Below are 24,608 nucleotides of genomic sequence, written 5' to 3'. Positions count from 1 at the left end.
TTTAAATGATTGTCCTGTCCTCAGTCCTGAATGTAGTGTATAAATTTATATCCATTATCACTCATTTTACATGTGATTTTCACACATCAACAATAATATCACAAAGAAAAAAAATCAATCTATTCATATTATTTGGCACTGCATGTGAATATGTTCCTTCCCTATGAAATAGAAGCAGCCTTTCTAAGATCTAAGCTGATATTCTGTCCCTCATGATTTGGCTAATTGAAAGTCTATTATATTTTGACAAGCTGACTTGCAGGAAGCTTTAAAGTTCATATTGTCTCACCTGACAATTGGCAACAGGAAGTTGAAGAGACAATTGAGACTTGAGCAGTGGAAGGGTTTAACTGAAATTCACAGAGTATGTAGATGACAGTTTATCTCCTTACTGGATACTGTTAATGTTAATATTGCCAGCATCAATTGCAGTGCTCTACTTGGTATTCATGAGAGGTGGAAATCAATTTTAAGTACTAGAGGGAGTTTGTCATGTTGAATCTGGATGCAATTAGACCTCTACTACTTAGCATATGGTTTAAACTGCATTGAGACTTACAACTGAGGTATGGATTTAGACTTGTTGCCATGAGGATCTAAGGGTCAGTAGTATTGTTAGGCACGATGATGGCCTTTTCCTTTTGATGGCACACTGTAGAAGCAGGACTGGACTGCTGCCTGCTCCTTTGACACTCTCATAAACCCAATGCATTTTCATGCATTGGGGAGGTAATTTTGCCTGTGAGGCAGATTTTTATCAGGAGTTCTGCCACGAAGAAGGAGCTTGCAAGTTCTGGAAACTGGAGCAAGGAAAGCTGTTGGTGGAATAGACCCGTGCTGCAATATCAAACCTGAAGGCAAGCAAATGCAGAAAAGAGTTTTAAAGATAGAGAAACATAGTTCTTTTGTAGGCCTCATCCTTCATTAACATAACACGGGGCCTTACCAGTCATTGGACATTTTCTAGCAAATAGCTAGAGAGGGCAGTGAAAATAATGGCAGATGGGAGGAAAATGGAGCAGAAAACTGCGGTCTGTCTATTTAAATTCAGGGAAGGGAAAGCCAACAGTAGTCCCAGAGGAATGGAAGGTCACTGGCCAGATACCATGTGGTATTACAGAGTGAAATCCAGACCTCTGTACATATTTCAGAAACTTTGGTTAAAAATAAATTTCCTAAAGTTTGCTCTGGTTAAATTTTAATCAAGAAACTTTGTGATATAATTCTTACACAAATTATGTTTTTTTTAAAGCAAAGAGAACCTGGAAACACCTGATGATGATGGCTGTACATTGGTACGAAGTACTGAAGGTATAAATTATTCCTTTTTAAGCCTCATCCATCTATGATACAATAAAGTAAAGAGCTGCCCATGGTAAATATTGATATTGTTCTGAATTTACCCAGACACAGCCCAGCAGGAAAGTAGAGAGACAGTTTTGGAAACATCTGTGCAATTGAATACCGAAAACATGTATGATGATAATTCAGAACAAAAAGAAGAAAGAAGTAAACAACTGGACACACAGGTATGAAATAGTCATTCACTGCTCTTTGTGTATTACATTTTGATCCAATTTTACCTTTTTCTCCTTCCCCCAGACATGATCTGTTGTTTTCAGCAAGGAAAGTTGACAAAGGAGTCATTACCTCTTCAACTGCTCAGGCCTAGATTTTCACAGCAGAATTGGTGGTCTCAATGCTGGGAATTCTTTCCCCATTTCCAGCATCAGCTATTTTTGCTGGGGCAGGATAAGTGCGCAGATAGCAATCCCACACCATGTACCCAACATGGCCAGCTCCATTACATGCTTAGGCATATCCCAATTCCCACCCCATACACAATAATCGAGGAAATGGGCCAGCTTCTGGATGAATCAAAGTTCACAACCCCTTAGAGGAGTCGTGACCCATAGTCGGGATTTGGGAAATTTATAAGGGCTATGTTGAAAAGGTCTTACATATGCTCTTCTTTCATAATAAACAAAATGCCTGGCCGTCTGCTTCTACTGAAACATTTCTCAGCTGGCCTCATTATGAATGTTTGGCTGAACTCCAAGACACTCAAACTCATCAGCTCAGCAAGGTGTCCTGTTTTGGCAACCAAGAGAAGTGTTTACTTTTGCTTGATTGCCATCTTTATGTGGTTATAATAAATTATTTTTATTGTGCTCTTCTCTCAATGTTGAAGATTTATTTGGATAATATTAAAGAAATATGAAGTGCTTAAAGCTTCTGTTACTAATACTAAATTTGGCTTACCTGATTGACACATTTACAGAAGGTGCAGATACAGTAGATTTTTATCAAAGAAGATTGTCAAATTGGTGTTTTGTTTCTCAGCATTTCAATACTTGCCATTGTTATTATGTGGACAATGATTCTCCACGTAGAGCAACATTGGTGAATGGGTGTGTAGGGAGCATGGAGGACACATTGGGAGCAATGTGAGTGAGTGGGGGTGAGGGTGGGTGAGGGCTAAAGGATATAATCACTTTTAATGCAATTGGAACAAAGCCCCAGATAACTGAAGAGCCCTTTCTAACCAACTTGACTTGGCACCTGCCATCCATGTGGCTGCCTACAACCTACTTGCTGGGTCAGTGGAATTGACTGTATCCTGTCCCAACCTTTCCTGAATGAAGAATGGAAATAATGGTACCTTCTAAAGTGAAACAGATCTGTCGAGTCAGAAAACCTGGCCAGCTCAAGCTACCCACCTCGGTAGCAAAAATCTAGCCACCAGTTTCTCCGCAACAAAGTGATACGTATCTTGTTTCACCTGATGTTATTCCTGAAAATGTCATAACCCAGACTGAAATTTGGTTTGAAAGATTTTTTTTTAATTTAACAAAGTGATCTTACACTGAAATGCAAACATGCAATGATTGAAATTCAAATTTAACAATAAAATATAACTTTATTAGACAAAAGAAATGAAGATAAAATAGAGGAAAACAAACTATTTACACAAAGTTAAAGATTTTGAACAAAGAGTGAAATACAATCCCATATATTCCAAAAAAGCACTCATTTAACATACTCACACCACAGGTTAGTTCTCTTCTGTGTTGTATCTGGGGAGCTAAATGTAAAAAACACAGAGTATACTGAAAAAACTCAGCATGTCTGGCAGCATCTGTGGAGAGAGAAAAACAGTGTTAACATTTCAAGTCCAGTATGACCCTTCTTCTGAGCTTAATTTTACTGCGGCTTTAATTCTCCCTTTTGAAAATCTGATCATCTCTTCCTAGAACCTTCATAAAGCTAAGCTTTGACTTTCTCAGCATGATGTAAGAATTAGAAATGGATTAGCTTTGTTGTCACATTTACTCAAATGAGTACAGTGAAAAGTGTATAAGTCATCACTTATGGAGCCATCTAATGTACCTAGGTACAAATTCTTAAATTACAAATTCTTAGGGGAAAAAAATTAGAAAAATAAAGAAATAAAACATCCAGCAGAATTATAATCAAACACTTCTGGTCTAGAACTTCTAAACTAAACATGTTACACTGAGATAACCAATTTCTTAAGAGTTCTAAACTTCCTTCTTTTCTCAGGAGCAACTGTTTTACACTTTCATCTTCAGCCAAGACTTCTGCAAACTGCCCAAGCTATAACTGGAAAGCTCTGGGGGTCTCTCATAAACTCCAAAAAAATCCAGAATCCTTTTACAGCTGAATGTACTACACTGTTTATTTTATTTTCTTGTATTCTCTCCTAATGTAAACAAAAAACAATTATTCCCCAGGAAGTCTCTCCAATACTGTATTTAAAAGAAATCACCGTGACTACAGAAATATTTACAAGTTAATCATTAAACCCCCTTAAACACAGATAGATCTTATATACCATTACTTTAAAATTCAAAAATACACTGTAACTGATATTAAAATATATGTCAATCGCACAACTTACATCACAGTGGGCAATCCATGACTGTGAAACTTTCCTATAAAATAGTGAAACACATTAAATGTCATTAATAACAGCTGTTTGTTGAGGTTTTTCAAGTGACATTCAACTGTACTAGGGGTCCAAACAAAGTGAAGATTTTTATCTACTATATGCACATGGAAATACAGCTCGAGAGAGACTGTTCAGTAAGTGAAGATTTCTTTACATCTTACACACCATAGTCCCCCATTTGTCACATGACCATAAACAGTAGAAGACATGATAGCGTTGATGTCTTATTTGGAGGCTGGACCGGTCCTGAGTTAAGTTAAATGCTTAAGTTCTGATGAACAGTCATCTTGAAATATTAACTTGGCTTTCTATCCACAGATGCTGCCAGACCAGCTGTGTTTCTCCAGCAATATCTGTTTATGTTTCAGATCTCCAGTATCTGCAGTTCTTTGTTTTGAGTTAAATGCTTTCCATTTTAATGCTAATCAGGTTCTGCTGTAGCAATGCCCATTGAAGTTTGTAAACAGGTTCCCATTTGCAGTAATTGTCTCTCTTTACTGTTAACGAGTTTCTATATTTAGATACATTATCATGGGCTTGACTCTTCGTGTAGCTAAATGGCTCATGTCTGTGTAGCAGTGTCTGTGCAATTTTGGATTAAGCTTACTTTGGATATGTATTGTTTTACCTTTAAAGCCTCAACTCAGGATCACCCTCGGGCAACCCTCACAGCCTGTGTGGACATTTATATATTTCTCTAGTTGTCTGATTAATTCCTGATTAATAGGCACCCACAATTCCTTCCCTTTCTGAGGCTGTGACCAAGGAAGCCACTATTATTGGTGGTTCTTGGTCCTGGCCCTAGTTTCCAGTGGCCAGTCAGTAAATTAGATTCTAACAGCTAAACTATGTACTTCCCTATGAAACCGCTGCCTGTTTTCCTGCCAGCCTTCAGATAGCATTTTTACCTGGACTCATTGGCATCCATACAGGCAGTGAGCTTCACATTCAGTAGTCTAACCAATATTAACAAGTGCATCACTACAAATACATGGGAATCAATTCTAATCTAAGGATCAGTATCCACCCTAATACCACAGTCCCAAACAGACTGCCATCACTATGCATCTTTCAGTTCAGCTTCACTGGGATTTACTTCCCCTTGGGAAGCAGGTATCTCAGCAAATCCTTGTTAGATCATTGCTTATCTTAATCCATTCCCAACAGGGAGTGCAGATGCTAGTTATCACCGCATGTCTGATTATCAGTGGGGCCCCAGGGATAAAAGCCGAAACTCACGTGTTATTCACTGGATAATGAATATGACTGCACTGGTATGAGTTTCACTAGTGGGCACAAAGTAATCTCCTTCCTCTTCCATCTATGTCATTGGTTCATGGAAAGTGCTGGGCAAAATGGTACGATTTAGGGTGGTATTAAAACTGTACTCATCCCTATCCATAATGAGTGTGGACATTCTCTATACTCAAGCACCAACCTGTATGTTTGGACATGTAAAACTCCTTTATTGCAATCTATTCTCTCCTTGATCTCTGTATTCTTAACTGTTTTGCTGTCATGATGATTTAATTCACATTGAATTTAAAATTCCATTTGAGCATTGCTTTGCTCAAAATCGTTTAGAAGTCAACAAGCTTCTTATAGCTAACAATTGTAATTTATTAATAAACACTGATTTGCACTAAAAATTGTTCCAGCAATTGAAAATCCTAATTTTAAAACCAAATGTTAAAAATGAATCAGTGAGATTTCTCTGTGCTGCTCATGTCCTTTAACACTTCACATTCCTGACTGCAAGTAGCATCACTTGAGTTCTTATAGAACAGGTATTGTTGGATCCATTGTCAACTGACTTGATTCCTCAGAATTGTGGTTGCCAAACATATCAGTAATATTACAGTTTCCATGATCCTGAAAAGAGAGAGCATGGTGGGCACTGGTTGTCACCCATTAGTCCTTATTATCCTTTGTGTTCCCATACTTTTTGATCTGTGACCAGTGTTTCAACTGCCTTTCCTTTCCATATCCCAGTGCAATGTCACTGGGTACCAGGAGCCTTACATTAAAATGCCAAGCCTGATTTTGCAAGGAGGACCTAGCCATTCCTCAATTTTCCTGAGATGGTTGCAAATAGGATAATAATCAATCAGCCTTTGCTTTGGCTACTGCAACTTCCTGGTGCCATGATGAGGTTTCAAGTTATTTTTTTGAGTTGGATATGACCTCCCTCTGAGGTAATGTGCATTCTTGCCTGCTGCAGCCAATCATGTAATAGTGCACTGTTCCAAATGCAAACCTACTTTACAAGTATATATCGATTTGCTTTCCTTCCCCTTTCGGGCTTTAGCTGTGCTACAAATTCTGTGACCTGGCCAACTAGCTTTTAAAAATGATTATCTAAGACCAAACAATGTTCAGGATACTCGGTTTGTTCAAAGTATACATTGTTTGAATAACTCACTGTAATTATTTCATGAAAGCAGACTGTGTGTTTCTTGGGACTCCCTAGGCTACTGGGTTCTCTGGGAGTTGACCACATTGAAATTGCTTGTTATTTAACTTTACTATGAGAATTTGAAATTTAAATATGTAGAGAGCTTCATCCGGAGTTGTCACAGTGTCTTTTAATGTTAAAATCACTCCGTCATTCTTAACAATAACTTGAATTATTAAATCTAGATATTTACCCTTGGTTCTGTGTCTTACTGGTAGGCCTTCAGATTAATTGTCAAGTTTCTCCAAACTGAGTTTCTTTCTTTTCTTTGGAATTCAGATCACTTGAAATATTGTTTCTAAATCCCAATTAGCAACGTCTGATATTAAAATAAATTTCCCCTAGTCTTTTGAGATCTATGGCAGAAACCAGAATCTTTAAACTATGCAGCACAACTTTAACTCAGAGGTCTGTACAATCCAATGTAGAATCTGTTATAATTACTTTAAAAATTAAAACTTAATATACTCCTCCTTTAATCTAAATCATAAATCACTCTTCAAGTGCACACAAAAAGTTTGTTTGGCCAGAAAATAGCACCTGCTCTTAAGAAGAAGAAAACAGAAAGAAATAAATTATGACACAAACAGCAATAAAACCATATACAAAACAAACATAAGGTGTCAAACTAACACAAGGTGTCAAACTACAACTACTTTTATGTGACATAGATTCTGGCTTGGAACCCACACAATTCCAGGGCTGCTTGCCCAGTGTATCTCTTTCTCACTTATTCCAGAACAGAACAAAGAATAGTTTTAACAGTGTTACAAATTCATTAGCAGCCTTTCACAGAATCAGGCCAATATTCTAAACTAGTTAATTTTTGATTCCTTTGCTGATGTCCAGGTCTGCATGATATTCAGGTCTGCATTTCATCCCAGGCCTTGAGCCCTTCTGTTTCCCTCTGATTGGACTGACTAAGCTTCTGGTGGCCAGCAACAAATCATTCGCTTCTGTCTCATCAAAACCATGGGCAGTTGCACCTTCGGGTCAATCTGAAATGTGACCACATAGCTCTTGCCCTTGTGTCAGTTTCCCATTGTTAAGTCTGGCTTCTCCAGTTTTTTGGAAGTGAATGGGGACACAAATTCCTTTCCAAGCCCTGTCATCTGTCCTGGATACAGAGCCCTTTTCCCCCTTTGTGGAATGTGGAATACGTAACGAGTTCTAGTCCAAAACACTATCAACAAAATTCATTCTGTTATTAATTTCAAAAAACATGTATCAAGGAACAAAATGAGTCATCTGTAATAACATAATTCCTATTATATGCACTTTCATACATACATTAAGTGTATGTTGTCGTCCCTCAGACTCATGGCAAGAACCTGCATATGGAGTCTTTAATGTAGTTTCCGACAATAATATGGTTCTGCTAGTATGCTACCTCCTTTTGAAGTATTGGTAAGCAAACAGTTGAGCAGCCCCTTTAAACAGGTTTTGTTATTGCAAATAAAACCAAAAACATTAAAGGAAACATACTGTATTAAAATGTTGAAGTTGGGAGTGATGATGCACTTCAGCCAGTGTGGGTCCTGCTGGTCACTTAAGGCTTCAAGGGTTTCATTGACTTAGGAGAAAATATGTAATCAGAATTCTATCCACTCCCCTTGTTTATAATATGATCAAACATTCAACATTTGATGTTCCTGTTCACTTAACTCTTTGTCCAACAGCACCTTAGCAAAAAAAATTCTTCAAATGTGGGATCACAATTTTTGTTTTTTAAAGCCACACGGATCATCTTCTGTTTTGATGCCAAATGTTATTAGGCATTCATCTGCTCACACTGCTAAGTGTTTACAGATTTTTTTTGAAAGTTACTCTACTTATCAAGCATGCTGGTTATCCAAAGTTTTTATGACATCCTTTCACTTAGTGGGTATGCTGCATGTATCTCATCAAAGTCATAACAATCAGGGTCTAAGGCCTGATCACTGGGGGCACTTTATTCATCACTACTTGCCAATTAGAACAATTATCAATGATAAATGCCCTCTGTTTTCTATTATCTGAACAATTAAATTTTGAACTGCCTGAATTATAACAGATCTTGAAATAACAGGCAATGACCCATTTGGAGCCCAGTGGGTAATAACAACATGTGACAAAATGCAGGAAACGGCTGTGACTAATTAAATTATGGATAAAATAAACAAAATAAAATAGAAATTTATTGGAAGTATGTTATATCAGATACCTCATTTTGTTTTTTGATACACGTTTTGTGAAATAAACCTTAATATTTTTAAAGAAGGAATGAATTCTTCTGGTAGTGTTTTGGACTGGAACTCATTATGTATTTTATTACCTTGAAACTTCTTGATTTGTAATGTGATATATTGGGGATGGGGAATATGATATTGGAAGTCAGCCCTCCACAATTTTAGATGTAGAAGCAGGCAATTGTGTTGTATGTGGGAGAACAGATATTTCTGCGGATTTGTCATGATAATGTACTAAAAAGATTTATAGAAATCTCATTTTTGCATTAGTTTCAAAACTCTATGTTAATCTGCATAACATATACCGCAGATGGTTGGGTTCTGTTGAATCAGATAACTTGAAGTTTATTTATAGCACTATTTATATAACTATTTACGAGGCTACAATATTACAGACCTTACACATATAATCTGGGTTCTATGCTTACTAATGCTATCGTACATTACATAAAACCACGTGACTACATTGGCTGTATTACACAAAAAGAGTGACTGAAGGTGAGACAGATATCTATAAACTGGAATGTTACACAACATTACATTGTGTGACTATCTTGAATTACAGATCTGGCTGGTCTGGAAGCTATGGCATTACATAATATTCCACTTCTTTCCGTTTAAAGAATGGGAAGCTTTTCTCAATAAGATGTACAAGGATGCATTTTTTATAATTCTCTCTATACATTCAGATCATGCTTCAGTAGATGTATGACACAATCAGAGCTAGGCCTTCGATAGTTATCCTGACTTGGTGGTGTATCTTTGTTTCTGGGTGTCCTATCTGTCATTTTGGATAATTGCGTATCATTTATTATAGCTGTTTGGTTACTTTCCAGCATGACATCTTCTCAATCCAAGTCATCATCCTTTGTAACAGTGGTTGATTATATGCAGTAACTGGAAGAGGTACTGGATAGGCTGGGACTTTTTTTTCCTGGATCATCAGAGGCTGAGGGGTGATCTTATCGAGATTTATTAAATCATGAGGGCATATATAAGGTGAATAGCCAAGGTCTTTTCCCTAGGCTAGGGGAGTCTAAAACTAGAGGACGCAGGTTTAAGTTGAGAGGAGAAAGATTTAAAAAGGACCTGAGGGCCAATTTGTTCACACAGATAGCGGAGCATGTATGGAATGAGCTGCCAGAGGAAGTGGTAGAGGCGAGTACAGTTATAACATTTAAGAGACATTTGGACAGGTCATGAATCAGAAGGCTTTAGAGGAATATGGTCCAAATGCAGGCAAATTAGGTTTGGGATATCTGATCGATATGGATGAGTTGGGCCGAGGGTCTGCTTCTATGCTGTATGACTCTACGACTCTGTGATTGGATATGTCACCTATTTCTTTGCAGCAGGTGACCACTGTGTATGAATGTAACGTGACCTGGGCTGGACACAATGTCAGAATACCTTCTCACAAACCCAAGTACTTGTATGAAAGTCTCAAACTCAGCAGCTTTGTCCTCATTCAAGTTAGGACAGCTGTCTGTACAGTCATTGATTTATGCATGTGCTTGTACCATTTTCTCTTTTCTTTCCAACAATGTGTCATGCACATATGATTAGGTGGTCAGATTGTAGAAGGGATGAAATGTAAGGATCTGTCTCCTGAACATGAGAGCCTCTGATGATGACAAACTGGTGACTAGAGGAGCAGCATGTAGAATTAACATAGCTATCTGAAAATCTTGACAAGTCGCTTTACATTGAATGACCATGGACGTTTCAGCATGAACGGTGTGTTCTCTGCAACCAATTTGCTGTATATAGTGAGTAGAAGAGGTAATATGTTGACACATCTTGGAAAGATGCACAAGTATACTATGAAATATTGTCAGGCACAATTTGCTGAGGTACACTGAACAAGCTGAATATAATGGTCAACGTGCCAAAGCTGATTCATCAATCAAAAGGAAATTTGATGAAATAGTCGGTCACTAGAAGGTGATTGTGTCCTTTGACATGGAAAATATCAGTCACAATCTTCTACAGTTGTTCAGAAGGAATCTCATTTAAAAGGAAAGGTTCTCTTGATTGTTGAGGTTGATGGAATGGAAATGTGGCACAGTGGCTCAGTTGTTAACACAGATGCCTCACAGCATCAGGGACCCAGGTTCAATTCCAGCCTTGGGTGACTGTCTGTGTGGAGTTTGCATGTTCTCCCCATGACTGTGTGGGTTTCCTCTGTGTGCTCCAAATTCCTCCCACAGTCCAAAGATGTGCAGGCTAGGTGGATTGGCCATGTTAAATTGCCCATAGTGCCCAGGGATGTTTAGATTAGGTGGGTTAGACATGGGAAATGCAGGGGTAGAGGGGTGGGATGCTCTTTGGAGGGGCAGTGTGGACTTGTTGGGCCAAATGGCCTATTTCCACACTGTATGAACTCTATGATAAATAACTTTATTGACTAATCAATGTCCTCATTGATGCCAGGCCACAAATGGATTCATGTGCCAATCTCTTGTTTTATTTCCATCCATGGACTTAAGTTATGTGATCTACCATGTCTTGACATAGATCTTATCAAATTATGATTTTGTTTTGCATTCTTGGAGAGCGTTAGTTCATCACTGAATGACTGGAATGAATGTACTAGTTCAGAGACCTGTTTTCCGTGTTAATGCCATGTGTTGATGATCTTCTTGAGATGTTGCAGTTGCTTATCATCTGATGAATCTACTCTGTTTGGCTGTGACAAAATGCATGAGATCAGTATTAAGACCATCTTGCAGTTCATATTCAATAAAACCACTTGCAGGTGTAAAGGAACATCTTTGTTCCTAGCAGAGCTTGCAGTCAGCTAATAGCATCAGACATAGTCATTTGGGAACCTGGTTTGTATTGTATTTCTACATTTTACTATTGGATCTGTAAAATTGGACAACGTAGTCATACAGGTGCATTTGTGAGAGCTTTTTGAAAGATGATTTCTAATGGTTTGTCGTCACTATAAAGTGCTTGCCAAATAGGTTTGTATGAAACCATCACATTCTGAAAACTACAGCAAGAGTCTCTCTTTTAACATTGGAGCAGTTAACCTGAGCTGTCATAAGGACCGTATAACCAAATACAATAGGCTTCTTATGATGTGTTAGAGTGTATAAGGCCTTTCTGGGATGCATTTACTCTCAAAGTGGTAATTATGGAGCAATTGTAATATGGAAATGCACCCTCACAGGATAATGTAACATTTTTGAGAGATTGGAAAAATGAAATGTCTGGAGTTACAGCTGACAGATTTGGTACCTCATGGGTCCTGATAATATGTAGATCTGGGCATCTTCATAAACTTACAGTAACTAAACCATCTGTTTTCACATGGTAAATATTGATGTGCCCCACTGAAAATCTGTGTATGCATTCAAGATGGATAATGCTAATGCATGGGATGTTGAACTATGCAAGTAGTTAGCATATCCTGTAGGGATAACATTATGCTATGCCAGTCCCTTGAGTACAACTTGTTTAAGATGCATAAAGGGAAAATATTTGCATTTGCACAAGTGTTGATTTTGGCATACAGTCCATGTTGTCTTTTGGGGTATAACTCTCGGATTGAGGTAATAGGCTTCAGTTTTTATTGATGGCATCCATGTGGAATGTCAAGTTTACCAATTGTACCATCTGACTGCAGTCTGCACAATAACATCACAGTTACCTCTTTTTGACATGCTTATGTATAGCAGATGGAACTTTGGAAGTTTCTTTAGCACTGTCCTTAGTTGGCTGTTCTTCATAAGCTGCTATAGAGCATTTTGTTGCAGTTCGGGTTTCTCTGGGTGATTAAGGTAAAATGTGCAAGAAATACAATGTCTTCTTGTAGCCTGCATATGTTACAAAATGCTGGACACTGTCTTGGGCATGAGACAAGCCACATCTCATGGAAGATTTGGATGTCCCGCTGAATCTGTTGATGGCTGTAATAGTTATTCCAGAATCAAACACTTGTTGCTGGCCTGATGCAAATACATTGAACTTTGTGTCTCTCTTCCAGTAGAGCGCCAATGATATATTCTTTTGGTTTGGACAGAAGAGCTTTTCTGAAAGATTTGATACCTGTAGCTGCAATGACTAGTTCCATAAGCTTCTTAGCCAAGTCAGCTTTAGTAAAATTATGTTCTGTACCTTGGGTCAATATAATGGTTAATTCTCTCCAAAAACACAATGGTGCAGTTCATATTCTTCACTTTATACAGGTCACCAGACTCCCAGATGACAGCTGTAAATCAAAGTCTCACAGCTCCTTACAGTGCTACACCTAGCACACATCTCAGCCTTTAGACTTATCATAGCCCCTCCACATTGTCTGCAATGAGATTATGAACAATTATAACTTTTCAAAGTTTGAATGAGAGCTCAGAAATGTGGGCAAAAGAGATCATTAAATAGTAGTACTCTATATAGATTTCACACCCGTTTACCAAAGTGATTTAAAAATACTTTTCTCTTTCTTGCTCTAACACTACCATAAGATGACATCGGGGTGGAAGTGTACTGACTGGATTGTCAGCTTGCCTTCAATGATTTTGGTGCAGTCCCCTGGTAAATTGGAGCCCAGGTGGCCACGCCCTGCTGGGATCTGCCACTCAGATATAGATGCAACCTCCTCAAGTCCTCCTGACCTGATGGAGGCATGGCAGGGCACCTCTGGAGTATCCAGAGATAGCAATCCATGGTGTGGTCTGTCTCTCATCCTCCCTGGTGATGGGCAATGGCCCTTACTCATCCCTTGAGCAGGTGGGTAGCAGGTCAAAATCCCTAGGCCTGGTCTTGTTGAGCAAATGAATGAGTACATCAATAGCTAGTCTGGTTGAGTGATGATCTGAGCACGTTTCTGTTGGAGACTGCCTGTTTGTACTGGACCCAGCTCCCCACTGCAGCCACCAGGCAGTCCACGGAGGCAGCCATATGCTCGCATTGCCAGATACATAACATCAGCCAGACTTCCTGCCCTTCTCCCCAGTCTACACCATGTGTCAGCCAGCCCAGCCAGATGATCCACTAGATGCCTATGCATATCTGTTAATCATTTATAAGCCAGTATGCAGATTCATCACTTGTACTGGGGTCAGCAGCGGCCTGTTCACGAGCAGTCCTTCAATTGTCAAAGGTCTCAGCCATTCTTCTTTTTTGGACTGTGGGCCTGTTCCAATGCTGTGCCCACTAGTCTGGGACTCCAAGTCCACTATAAATTACGCACCAGGGAGAATGTCAATGCTGGTAGTCGGGGGGCAAGAATGCATTGGCGAAGCATCCTCTGAGGGTCCAGGCTGTTATAGTGTCATAGAGTCATACAGCATGGAGACAAACCTTTTGGTCCAACCAGTCCATGTCAAACGTAATCACAAACTGGTCCCACCTGCCTGCTCCTGGCCTATATCCTTCCAAACCTTTCCTATTCACGTACTTATCCAAATACCTTTTACATGTTGTAGTTGTACCCACATCCAGCAATTCCTCAGGAAGTTCATTCCACAAGTGAACCACACTCTATGTAAAAAAATTGCCCCTCATGTCTTTTTTAAATCTCTCTCCTCTCACCTTAAAAATGTGTCCCCTAATCTTGAAATCCTCCATCCTAGGGAAATAACATCTACAATTAACCCTATCTATGCCCCTCATGTTTTTATAAATTTCTATAAGGTCACCTCTCAACGTACAATGCTCCAGTGAAAAAAGTCCCAGCATGTCCAGCCTTTCTGTATAACTCAAATCTTCCATAACTGGCAACATCCTGGTAAATCTCTTCAAAACTCTTGCCAGCTTAATAATATCCTTCCTATAACTGGGTAACCAGAACTGCACACTGTACTCCAGAAGAGGCCTCACCAATGTCCTGTACAACCTCAACATGACTTCCAAACTCCTATACTCAAAGGACTGAGCAATGAAGGCAAGTGTGCTAAACACCTTTTTAACCACCCTGTCTACGTGTGACACAAACTTCAAAGAATTATTTACCTGAACCCCTCGGTTCCTCTCATCTACAACACTACACAAGGCCTGACCATTAACTATATAAGTCTTAACTCTGTTTGTTGTACCAAAATGCAATACCTCGCATTTATCCAGATTGAACTCCATCTGTCATTTTTGCCCATTGACCCATTTGATCAAGATCCCTTTGTAATTCTAGAAAACCTTCTTCATTTTCTACTATACCACCAATTTTGGTGTCATCCGCGCACTTACTAACCATGCCTTCTATATTCTCATCCAAATCATTTATATAAATGACAAACAAAAGAGGACCCAGAAATGATCCCTTTGGAACACTGCTGGTCACAGGCTTCCAGTCTGAAAAGCAACCCTCCATCTTTACTCTGTCTCTTGTTGTTAAGCCAATTATGTATCCAATTAGCAAGCTCACACTAAATCCAAACTTTTCTAATTAGTCTACCATGCAGAACCTTATTGAAGTCTAAACTAAAGTCCAAGTAAACCATGTCAACTGCTCTGCCTTCATCAATTTTTTTGGTAACTTCCTCAAAAAATTCAATCAAGTTTGTGAGACATGATTTTCCTCTCACAAAACCATGCTGACTATCCCGAATCAATTTTTGCCTCTCTAAATGTTCATAAATCCTACCTTTTAGAATCACCTCCAACAACTTACCCACAACCGAAGTCAGATTCAAACGTCTTTAGTTCCGTGGTTTCTTCTTACAACCTTTCTTAAACAGAGGTACAACATTAGCCATCCTTCAGTCATCAGGCACCTCACCCATAATTATAGATGATGCAAATGTTTCTGCAAGGGGTCTGACAATTTCCTCCTTTACTTCCCACAACATTGTGGGATTCATCAGATCAGATCCCTGTGATTTATCCACCTTTATATTCTCTAAGACATCCAGAATGTCCTCTTCCTGTAATTCTTTCTCAGCGGACTGTTTGCTGGAGTTTGATGAAGTTAGCCTGGGGACACATATTCTCCTAAAGAGCCTTGTCATTCCTTATCCCTATGTTGTGGAGCCTGTAGAGAAAAAGACAAAAGATTGGATAATATAGCACTATCTGTCCCCAAACTTTAATTCAGATGTACCTCTTTCATGAATGGCACTTATTGGTTGTGCGAAGGTTATCTTATGAGATGGTTGAGTCTATCTAGTTTTCTCTTCAGTACAATCGCGGACCCATATTCTCTAGCAATCCCTGAAGTCTACTCCTGAAAAGTCTTGATGACCCTCATGGCAGGCATTCCACCCCTAGTCCGTGATCTCTTATGTTGGTTTTGCACATTCCTCTCCTGCAGAACAACAAATAAATTACGAAACATTCACATGGGTCCGTGAGCACTGTTCCTGCATTCATAGATACAGACAGAGATACAGACAGAGAATCCTCGGGGAGACTGCACTCACAGATGCAGTGTCACACCCAATGAGGCATTGCTAAAATGCAGAGCAGCCTTTTAACTTATCTCAGACATGCCCAGGTTTCAGTTGGTATTACTATGCAACATCGACAGGTGCTCCTTGGTTGAAGATAGTAGAATTTTGTCAAGTGTCTTCCAAATATGATGCCCAGAAATTGGAGTTTGGCAGGTTCTGACAGGAGACATATACATGCACAGGAAAGACAAGTTATGTAATGAGCTAAAAATAACAAAAATTCTGTAAAAGAACCCAACGCTGTTATAAATGGAGCCAATGGTGATACTGGACAAGTCGGATCCCAGAGTGAAACCTAGAAATACTGATCTGAGTTTGTGGATTGCTGCATAAAAAGAGCTCTGACTAATTAAGTTGGCACCTCTAAATTGATTATTGTTGCACCTATTACTTTGTAACATTTATTTATCCGTTAGATAATACATAGTAGGCCTGCAAAATAAACACAGCATTAAACCTAGATCACACTACATCTCACAAAGTCTCACCAGCAGCAGAGTTTTGAATGAATGATCATTATGTGCCTTAGAACACTTTCACTGGCAAATTTTGGACATGAATGACCCAACTTTCAGTTTGCCTGTTGAGTTTGCATGTTTTTCCAGAAGTAAATCTATAATTTTGACATAACAGCTATTTTTTATGTAAATAAACAACCTGAGATTGTCATTAATTTTACACTTTGTACAATTGCCTTCTCCACTGTCAATTCATAGTCATTAACGTTTCAAATTAGCTATTCCAGCTTGTGGGTAATTTCTATAAGCAGTCTGGGCTTCCTTGGAATCAAAGCTCTGACCTTGTCTAAATTATCTATTATAATTATCATTTATATTCAAAGCACTACTATTATTATAATTGTACATTCTTCTTGTAAAGTGGTAAGCATTGTTTGTCAGAAGTATGCTATTCAATGGAAAACAGTACAATCACATTACCATGAGCCCTACCAATCACTTTTGGTGATATCAGATCAGGGATAAACGTTGGCCAACAAAACTGGGAAAACCTTCCTTCATTTTTTTCAAATAGTGACATGGGATTTTTCTCTCCATCAAAGAGGGCAGATGGGACTTCTTTATAAAGTCTCATCTGTTAGAAAGTGTATCTGACAGTAAAGCATTCCCATTGTGCTGCACTGGAATGTCGGCTGTGATTAATATTCAAGTACTGGAATGGTACTTGAACCAATAATACTCTGATACAGAGGTTAGGATTCTGCCACTGTGCAAAAAGGTTAACATGGTAATTTAGCATCTTCACTGTAAAGTATCTATGAAAGTTTGATTCCAAATAAAAATGAGTACAGTGTGTTGATTAAAGGTTTTTATTCTTAAGAGCCTGTCAAATAGACGGTACATCTTAGGTGAAATGGCCTTTTAAATCCCCTTTTCATACTGGAATTATAAATAATATATTAGCTATGCAAATTTTTGTCTCTTTTAAATGTTACAGTCAGTTAAAACTAAATAATGCAATAAGTTTATGCTTTATTTTGTTCATTTTTGAAATATTTGCTGCAAAGCAATAGATTAATTCAGGTGAACAAAAGTTGGGTTTTTTTCCTGATTTGTGGCTTTTATCAACATTCAAATTTGAAATCTTTCAATGTCTGTTCATCATCCACTTAAGTAACATGAAAGCTTTAACCTTTTTGCACAGTGGCAGAATCCTAACCTCTGTATCAGAGTATTATTGGTTCAAGTACCATTCCAGGACTTGAATGTTAATCACAGCCGACACTCCAGTGCAGCACAATGGGAATGCTTTACTGTCAGATACACTTTCTAACAGATGAGACTTTATAAAGAAGTCCCATCTGCCCTCTTTGATGGAGAGAAAAATCCCATGTCACTATTTGAAAAAAATGAAGGAAGGTTTTCCCAGTTTTGTTGGCCAACGTTTATCCCTGATCTGATATCACTAAAAGTGATTGGTAGGGCTCAGTTCATTTCTGTTTATGAGTCCTTGCAGTATCTGAAGTAACAGCCTACAGTTTTCCTACATTACAACAATGGTTACTTCATGAGGGCTTAGTTCTGAAATGCTTTGGGTGTCTGTGATCGTTAAAGGCACAATATAACACAAGTATTTCCTTTCTTCTAAAGTACTGAACCAGGGAAGCATACTTGAAAATAATGTACCGCTTCATTTAACATTCAGTAGATTTCAGTATGCATCAGATGCCATACATTAACCTCTTCAACAAGTCACAAAATCAGATTTACAAGTGAGCAAGTAAAATGGTTTGATGAGCTATGAGTTAGTGTTCAGTTAGATAGTTTAATTCAATTAAGTTGAGACATAAATAAATGATTAATGAATGAATTATATATCATTAATTCTAATCAGTTATCGAATATCCTTTTCAATCTTTCCCTTGTTGAAATATATTCTTGAAGATCAATTTTATCCCTCCCCACCAGGCAGAAACAGGTCAGTGTGAAGGCATAAAGTTTACGTGACCTTTTTAGACTACTTTTGGCTTTTATTTTGCTGGTTCAGTAGTCGTTGGGAAGAGGCACTTTCTGAATTTTTCTTTACTCTCTCATGGATTGTGGGTGTCACTGGCTGGATGAACTAGATTTGATTAAGTCAATGATGCCGTGATAAAATTTTAATTGGGGTTTCGGTGGGCTAGTCAAGGGAAAGAGGTTGCTGGCTGGGCTGCAGACAAAAGAAGTTCTCCCAACGCAAACCTTTATCTTGTGACATCAGAAAGAGTAGGGATTTTCTTCAGGCCCCACAGGAAAGCCACATCTTCCCTGCCAAGATATCATTGCCACATCACCTCCTTTGCCATGACACCATAACAAACGTCCTCCCACTATTTAGTTGATTACTGGGGAGGCTTCACTTTGTTCTGACCACCTGAACTTCCTTTCGCACCCGCTAACCACCTGCTGTTTTCTGCTCAAGTTGACTAGCAGCTGATCAGTGACTTGTAAATGTGCTGGACTCAGCAAGTTAATTTTGCACTCACTCAACTCCCATCCACCTGAAACCAGCTTAGAATTAAATTCAACCACTTGGGGTTCTGTTAACTCTAATTAATGTTTCAAACCTTTCTCTATCTTTTTCATCATGTGTGATGCAAAGACATTTTTAAAAGAATGAATACATTATTTTTATACTTCCCAGTGCACTTTACAAATGTTTCTTTTGAGCCCATTGGCCACAGCTGATTTTTTTTACTGACACACACATTGTCATAAGTTAGATGTCACAGTGAGAGAGTGTTTTCTTGATGTATTTGAAACTTTTTCACAGAAGAAGCAGTCATGGTGTTTAAAGAAATCTTGGGTGGGGCACTGATTAATAGGTTATACCTGACATGGAGCATAGGGTCATTTTGTTCATGCTGTTAGACTGTAATATGTAATATTGAAATATTTTGTTTGTACATGTGGATTTAAATTTTCCAAAACTGTTTTTGTTCTTCTGGGCTGAGAACATACTCATACCTCCATTATAATTGGATCCAGCAATTGTTTTAAATGTCATTTATTTCAGGAGCATTCTATTTTCATAGCTGTGCTTGTAGGTATTCACAAATGTTACATGTTAAATGTGTGGAAATTATTTTGATGAAGGCATAACTATGTGCAGCTAAATTTGTTACGGTTTATCTATCATCTAACTATACAAATTTATTTTCACAGATGAATCCTCCATTCCATATATCATTGACCACCCCAAGAGGTCAGGAAACTGATTTAATACCTGTGGGAGGATCACATACTCATGTTATGGAAGAACATGAGAAGAATGCCAGTAGGACCAGTGAGTCATCAGTTAATCAGCAGAATGATGTAGAAGTTGAACATAATAAGTTTGCAAGTATAAATAACTATATGGTGAACGAAGTAAAGCAAGACAAAGAACCTGTGTGGATTGGGATTCTATTGGACAGTAACAAAGATACATCCAATTTGCCAACTCAGAGTCATGAGGAATGTGCAGCACTACAAACAGAGAGTGTTAATGTTGCAGCAAGCAATGGCAACAGAATGATCCAGTCTTCTACATTCTCTTATGATGAAGCAGATTTACATCATGAAAGCTGCCTTCCTGTCTCTCAGGTAAGAGATGAACTTGTTCCATCACATGGAAGTGATACATCAGCTAAATCTGGACTAGAATTGAATAATTTCTCAGGCAACAGCAGAGACAGTGTCTTTGCTAGTAATATGCAAGATAAGGTAATCATTCAGGGGGCTATTAATGAATGTGATAAGCTCCCTAATAATACACAAAATCCTATGCAGTTTCAACAAGAGAGCACAAGTGCTGCAAATGGAAGTGATGTATATGATTATTTAACTGACAACACAATAGCAAGTAGTGAATCAGAGTCCACTCTTGTCTGTGCAGTACGCACCAACACTGATTTGGAATCTGAGTCAGATAGAAAGAGTGCTACAGCTCCTGGTTCAATCTTATCAAAGGAAGAAAAGGTTTGCAGTGTAAAAGCAAGTGACACACAAGAACCACCCCAATATTACAGTAAAGCTGAGAAATTGGAAGATGTAAAGCATGGTAATGATTTTTCTGAGAAATCTAATTTAACAAACCAAGAAGCAGAAAATATGCAAGAGCAAATCTCAATTAAACAAGATCTCAAAGTTAGTGCAAAGGAGACATTCAGTGATCTTTTAGAAGTTACACAAATTGGAAAAGAAATGGTCATCAAATTTGAATTTGCTGCAAACAACCAAAGTTCTTGTGATGTGTGTTCAAATAACAAAATTGAAAAAGACACTGCAGGGATCATGGAATTCATGCAACATACAGATATGCACAGTGATTCGTGTAATGGGAAGTATCAAAATACAAGAAAGGAGTTTGGTACTTGTCTCCAGATCACACCTAGTAAACAGCTGGAATTTGCAAATATATCAAATAATGAGACTGCCATGATGCCTGCAGAAATCCCTAAGCTGCAGGGTTCTTTAGAAAAAGAAAAATACCAAGACTCTTGTGAAGTAGATAACATTCTGACACAATTACCAGAGACAAAATCAACAAAAGAGGATATTGTAAATGAGCAAAATAAAAATATAATTCCAGCCACACAAACTGTAGAGCTAAGCACGAGTGCTCCGTCATGTGTTTTAGTGGATACAGTGGTAAAAGAAGCAATAGAAGCAGCTTTGTTTGAAATTAGTGGAGATGAAGGAAGAAGTACAACATTTGTATCAGAAAAAGGGAGAGCCATCCAAAATTTGCCAAGTGAAGATCAATTTTCAATGTCAATTCAGAAGGCGTCCACATCTTTTCATTTAACATCAAAACATGAACAACCTTCCAAAATTCACGATACTCATGAACAAATTGCAAAAGATGCTTCACAGCTTCGTGAATATGTAACTGAAACAAATACAATGTGTGTACAAATGGGGAAGGATGCATGTGATGCTTCTCAGAAAAATACAGAAGAAATAGCTTCATCAATAAGTCTGCAAACAAAGACATCTGTACCAATTTCAGAAGACATAAAACCTCCAGATGTACCTTTTAATTATAGCCAATCTGTAGAAGTTGCAAACAATTTGACTGCAGATTTTCAAGTGGAGAATCAAAGTGAAGCCAAAATTGCAGCAGAAGTTGGGCAAGATGTTAGTAATTCAATGAAGGTGCTTCCTGATTTGCAGGAAGAAGCCGACGGAAGAATTTCTTGCAAAATCACTGATACAAGTGAGAGAATTATTGAAAATATTTTTGAATCTTTGGATCTTAAAATAACAGACAATTATGAAGTTAAACAGACACATCCAGAGGTTGTAAAGGAGTTGTCTAGTAATACTACTGAGCTCCCAGAAGAAAATGTACATTACAAAGAGAGGGAAAAGAATATAGACTTCACACAGAGATGTCATGTTTCAGAATTGGACTTTAAACAAAATTACAGTGCACCAGATCTTAAAGAGTCCATAGAGGTAGGAAAAACAGAACTTAAGGGAGAAGAGGCATCGAGCATAAAGAACATTTTGCAACACTATGGTGAAAAAAATGAACCCAGATCAATGGGAGTTACGCAATTACATAAATTTACTGATATGTCTAAAGCTACAAATGAAGTTGTGCCTGTTACTGGGCAGATTGTAGTAGAAGAAGCTGACCATGAAACCAGTATAAAGAATGAGGCAGTTAATAAGCAAAAATGTGGAACAGTCAATGAAGTTATTATGGACAGTGAAAGAGAAAGAGCATCAGTAGGTGCCCATTATCTGGAAAATATGGAAATGTGTCATGACACTCAACTGATGCAAGTAAATGAGAGCAAAAATCAAAATGCAGTAAGGCCTAAAAACATTGCAAAATTTGGTTCAAGCTCATACATTTCTAGCGATACAACAGAGAAGAAAATTGGAGCTGAAACTCCACCACAGAATTCTGAGCCGTGTAGCTATCACAAATATGTAGGTCCAGTCATATTGATTAGCAAACCAATTGAAGGGGATGAGGGAAAGGTGACAATCAGTGATATCTACAGTAATATCCATCCCTGTTCAGAAAGGTTAGAATTTGAGGAATGTAATGAGAAAATATTTGAGAATGAGCAGGCAGGTGAAGCTTATGATGGTAATGTTAAGAGTGAGGAATTACAGTTACAGAGTGAACCATTTGCAGATGAAGTTAATTTGAAAAACACAGTATGGAAAGCTTACTATTTTGTTTTATTCATTGTGTTTCTAGTTACTGTTTATCATTATGACTTTATAGGATGTTTTGCATTATATCTGTTTTCATTGTATTGGTTGTATTGTGAAGGAGAAACAAGCAATGATTCTGTCAAAAAGAAATGATGTAAGTAATAGTATCTTAATGAATGATGCGAGGAAAGGCAATGGTTGTATATATGAAGAACTGAAATTGGGTTTTGGAATTGTTAACCATTTGAGTACTGAAAGAACCATTGCTTTTCAGAATACATACATTGTTTGTTTCACACATCTACAAAATGATTACCCACGTCTACCAATATTACAAGGTAGAATTAATCACATTTTCAAAATACATAATATTTTATAATTTATAACATTCTTAGAATAAACCAAAATAGCCTTATTTTATTTTTATGATGCTAAACAATACTAGTTAACAGTTAATGTGACAACAATGCCATCAAAATGCCTTACTATAAGTTTTTAAAAAGTGCCTAGTTGAGAAAGCTTTACAGAAAATTGACTTTATGGCCTATTTTGTTCGTATAAAGTAATGTGATTGACATTTACTTTTTAAAGAAACTTTGGCTTAAAATATTCTTTGTGAAGTTCATATGACCATTTTATCTCTTATTTGAGTGCAGTTCAGATAATTTCAGACCAAATTTTTTTGTGCTGTAATAAATTTGTATAATAAACTAGGGTAACATCTACTAAATACTTCAAGTCATATAACTTTAGCCTGTTTTATAGTCAATGAGTGGAAATTTAGTTTGATCTTCTGAATGGTAAAGCATTAAAGTTGTTACAAATGATATAAAACACATATTTTATTTCTCCTGCCATTTTTAAACATGGTGTTTGTTAGTTAGTTCAGAATTGTCTTTTTGCCTGGTGCTACTCAAATGGCTTTCAGTTGTATGTGGAAAAATGAAGTAGAAGTTGTCTTGGAAGAAAGGGAGAAGCAAATCAGAAATAATAACTTTTTTTCATAATATCTATACGGCTATAAAAGATTATGCTGAAGAACACCTTCAAAAAAGTAATCTTTAAGTGTAAACATTGGGACAATATGATATCACTTGCTAAGATATATGTTTCTCATTTATTTAGACGCCTCACAGAATTTGAAATTTTCCTCATCCTGGAGAAGTTAATAATCAATTGTCTCTGGGTCTTTAAAAATTTTGTGCTATTAGTTGCTGTTTTTGTTATTTTCTTCACTTTGTTGTGCACTTGTTCTTTGGAGGAACACCTTCAGTTTTTACTTCCCTATTAGCAGATTGCCTATGCTGTATTGCACCCTCCAGAGAAGGTTTGTTATTTAGTACTTTTCTTCACTGCATCTGATGTATAATTTTGTTAATAAATATAGTTTCTTGCTACACCTTCAGCAATTATTTCTTCAGGCTTTATGTCTTGTTATGTAAAATATTGCCTCCCAGCTTCTCCACCATGTCACTTCTCTCCTTGCTTTCAGAAATGTTCTTAATGTTTCCTCATTTTTTCCTCTTATTTGAATATTTGTGAATGATATGGGGCATGGTGTCAGATACCATTATATTTGCCAATTACATATACATTCACATGGGCAGACAGTGCAGGAAATGAATAGAAAGTTCAGAGCTTTCCTTTTATTTGTTGCATCACTGAAAATGTGATAGATTGATTATGCATTTTAGAAAGGGCATCTGTGATCTGCCTTATGCAGCAATGCACAGCAAATTGACTAATGTTGCTAATGTCATCAGTTTCTACCTGGAATGTTCTGAAGGCATATTAAAAAAAAGGCACCACACTGACCTTTATAATAAAATACATATCCTGATGCTGCAAGAAATGACATCCTATCATAGCCTCATTAGTGAAGCAGAGTTTTGACCACATTGG

At 37.6% G+C, this 24,608-nt stretch overlaps 1 protein-coding gene across 1 annotated transcript; it reads left to right on the top strand.

The window, feature by feature from the left end:
* Positions 1-1,253: 1,253 nt before the first annotated feature.
* LOC109930968 lies at positions 1,254-24,105 on the top strand. Its single transcript, XM_048607395.1, has 3 exons — positions 1,254-1,311; positions 1,408-1,529; positions 19,713-24,105. Exons 2-3 carry the CDS (start codon positions 1,473-1,475, stop codon positions 22,857-22,859), a joined length of 3,204 nt encoding a protein of 1,067 aa, XP_048463352.1. The 5' UTR covers positions 1,254-1,311; positions 1,408-1,472; the 3' UTR covers positions 22,860-24,105.
* The last annotated feature ends 503 nt before the right edge of the window (positions 24,106-24,608 follow it).

This window comes from Rhincodon typus, chromosome 18 (genome assembly GCF_021869965.1).
Source record: "Rhincodon typus isolate 14 chromosome 18, sRhiTyp1.1, whole genome shotgun sequence".
Lineage (NCBI taxonomy): Eukaryota > Metazoa > Chordata > Chondrichthyes > Orectolobiformes > Rhincodontidae > Rhincodon > Rhincodon typus.
This window is presented reverse-complemented; position numbering and strand designations above follow the sequence as displayed.

Excerpts from the sequence above, each read along its gene's own strand:
- LOC109930968 (XM_048607395.1), top strand. The coding sequence starts at position 1,473 with ATGTATGATGATAATTCAGAACAAAAAGAAGAAAGAAGTAAACAACTG. Across the intron at positions 1,530-19,712 it reads GTAAACAACTGGACACACAG|ATGAATCCTCCATTCCATAT; the intron begins GTATGAAATAGT and ends TTATTTTCACAG.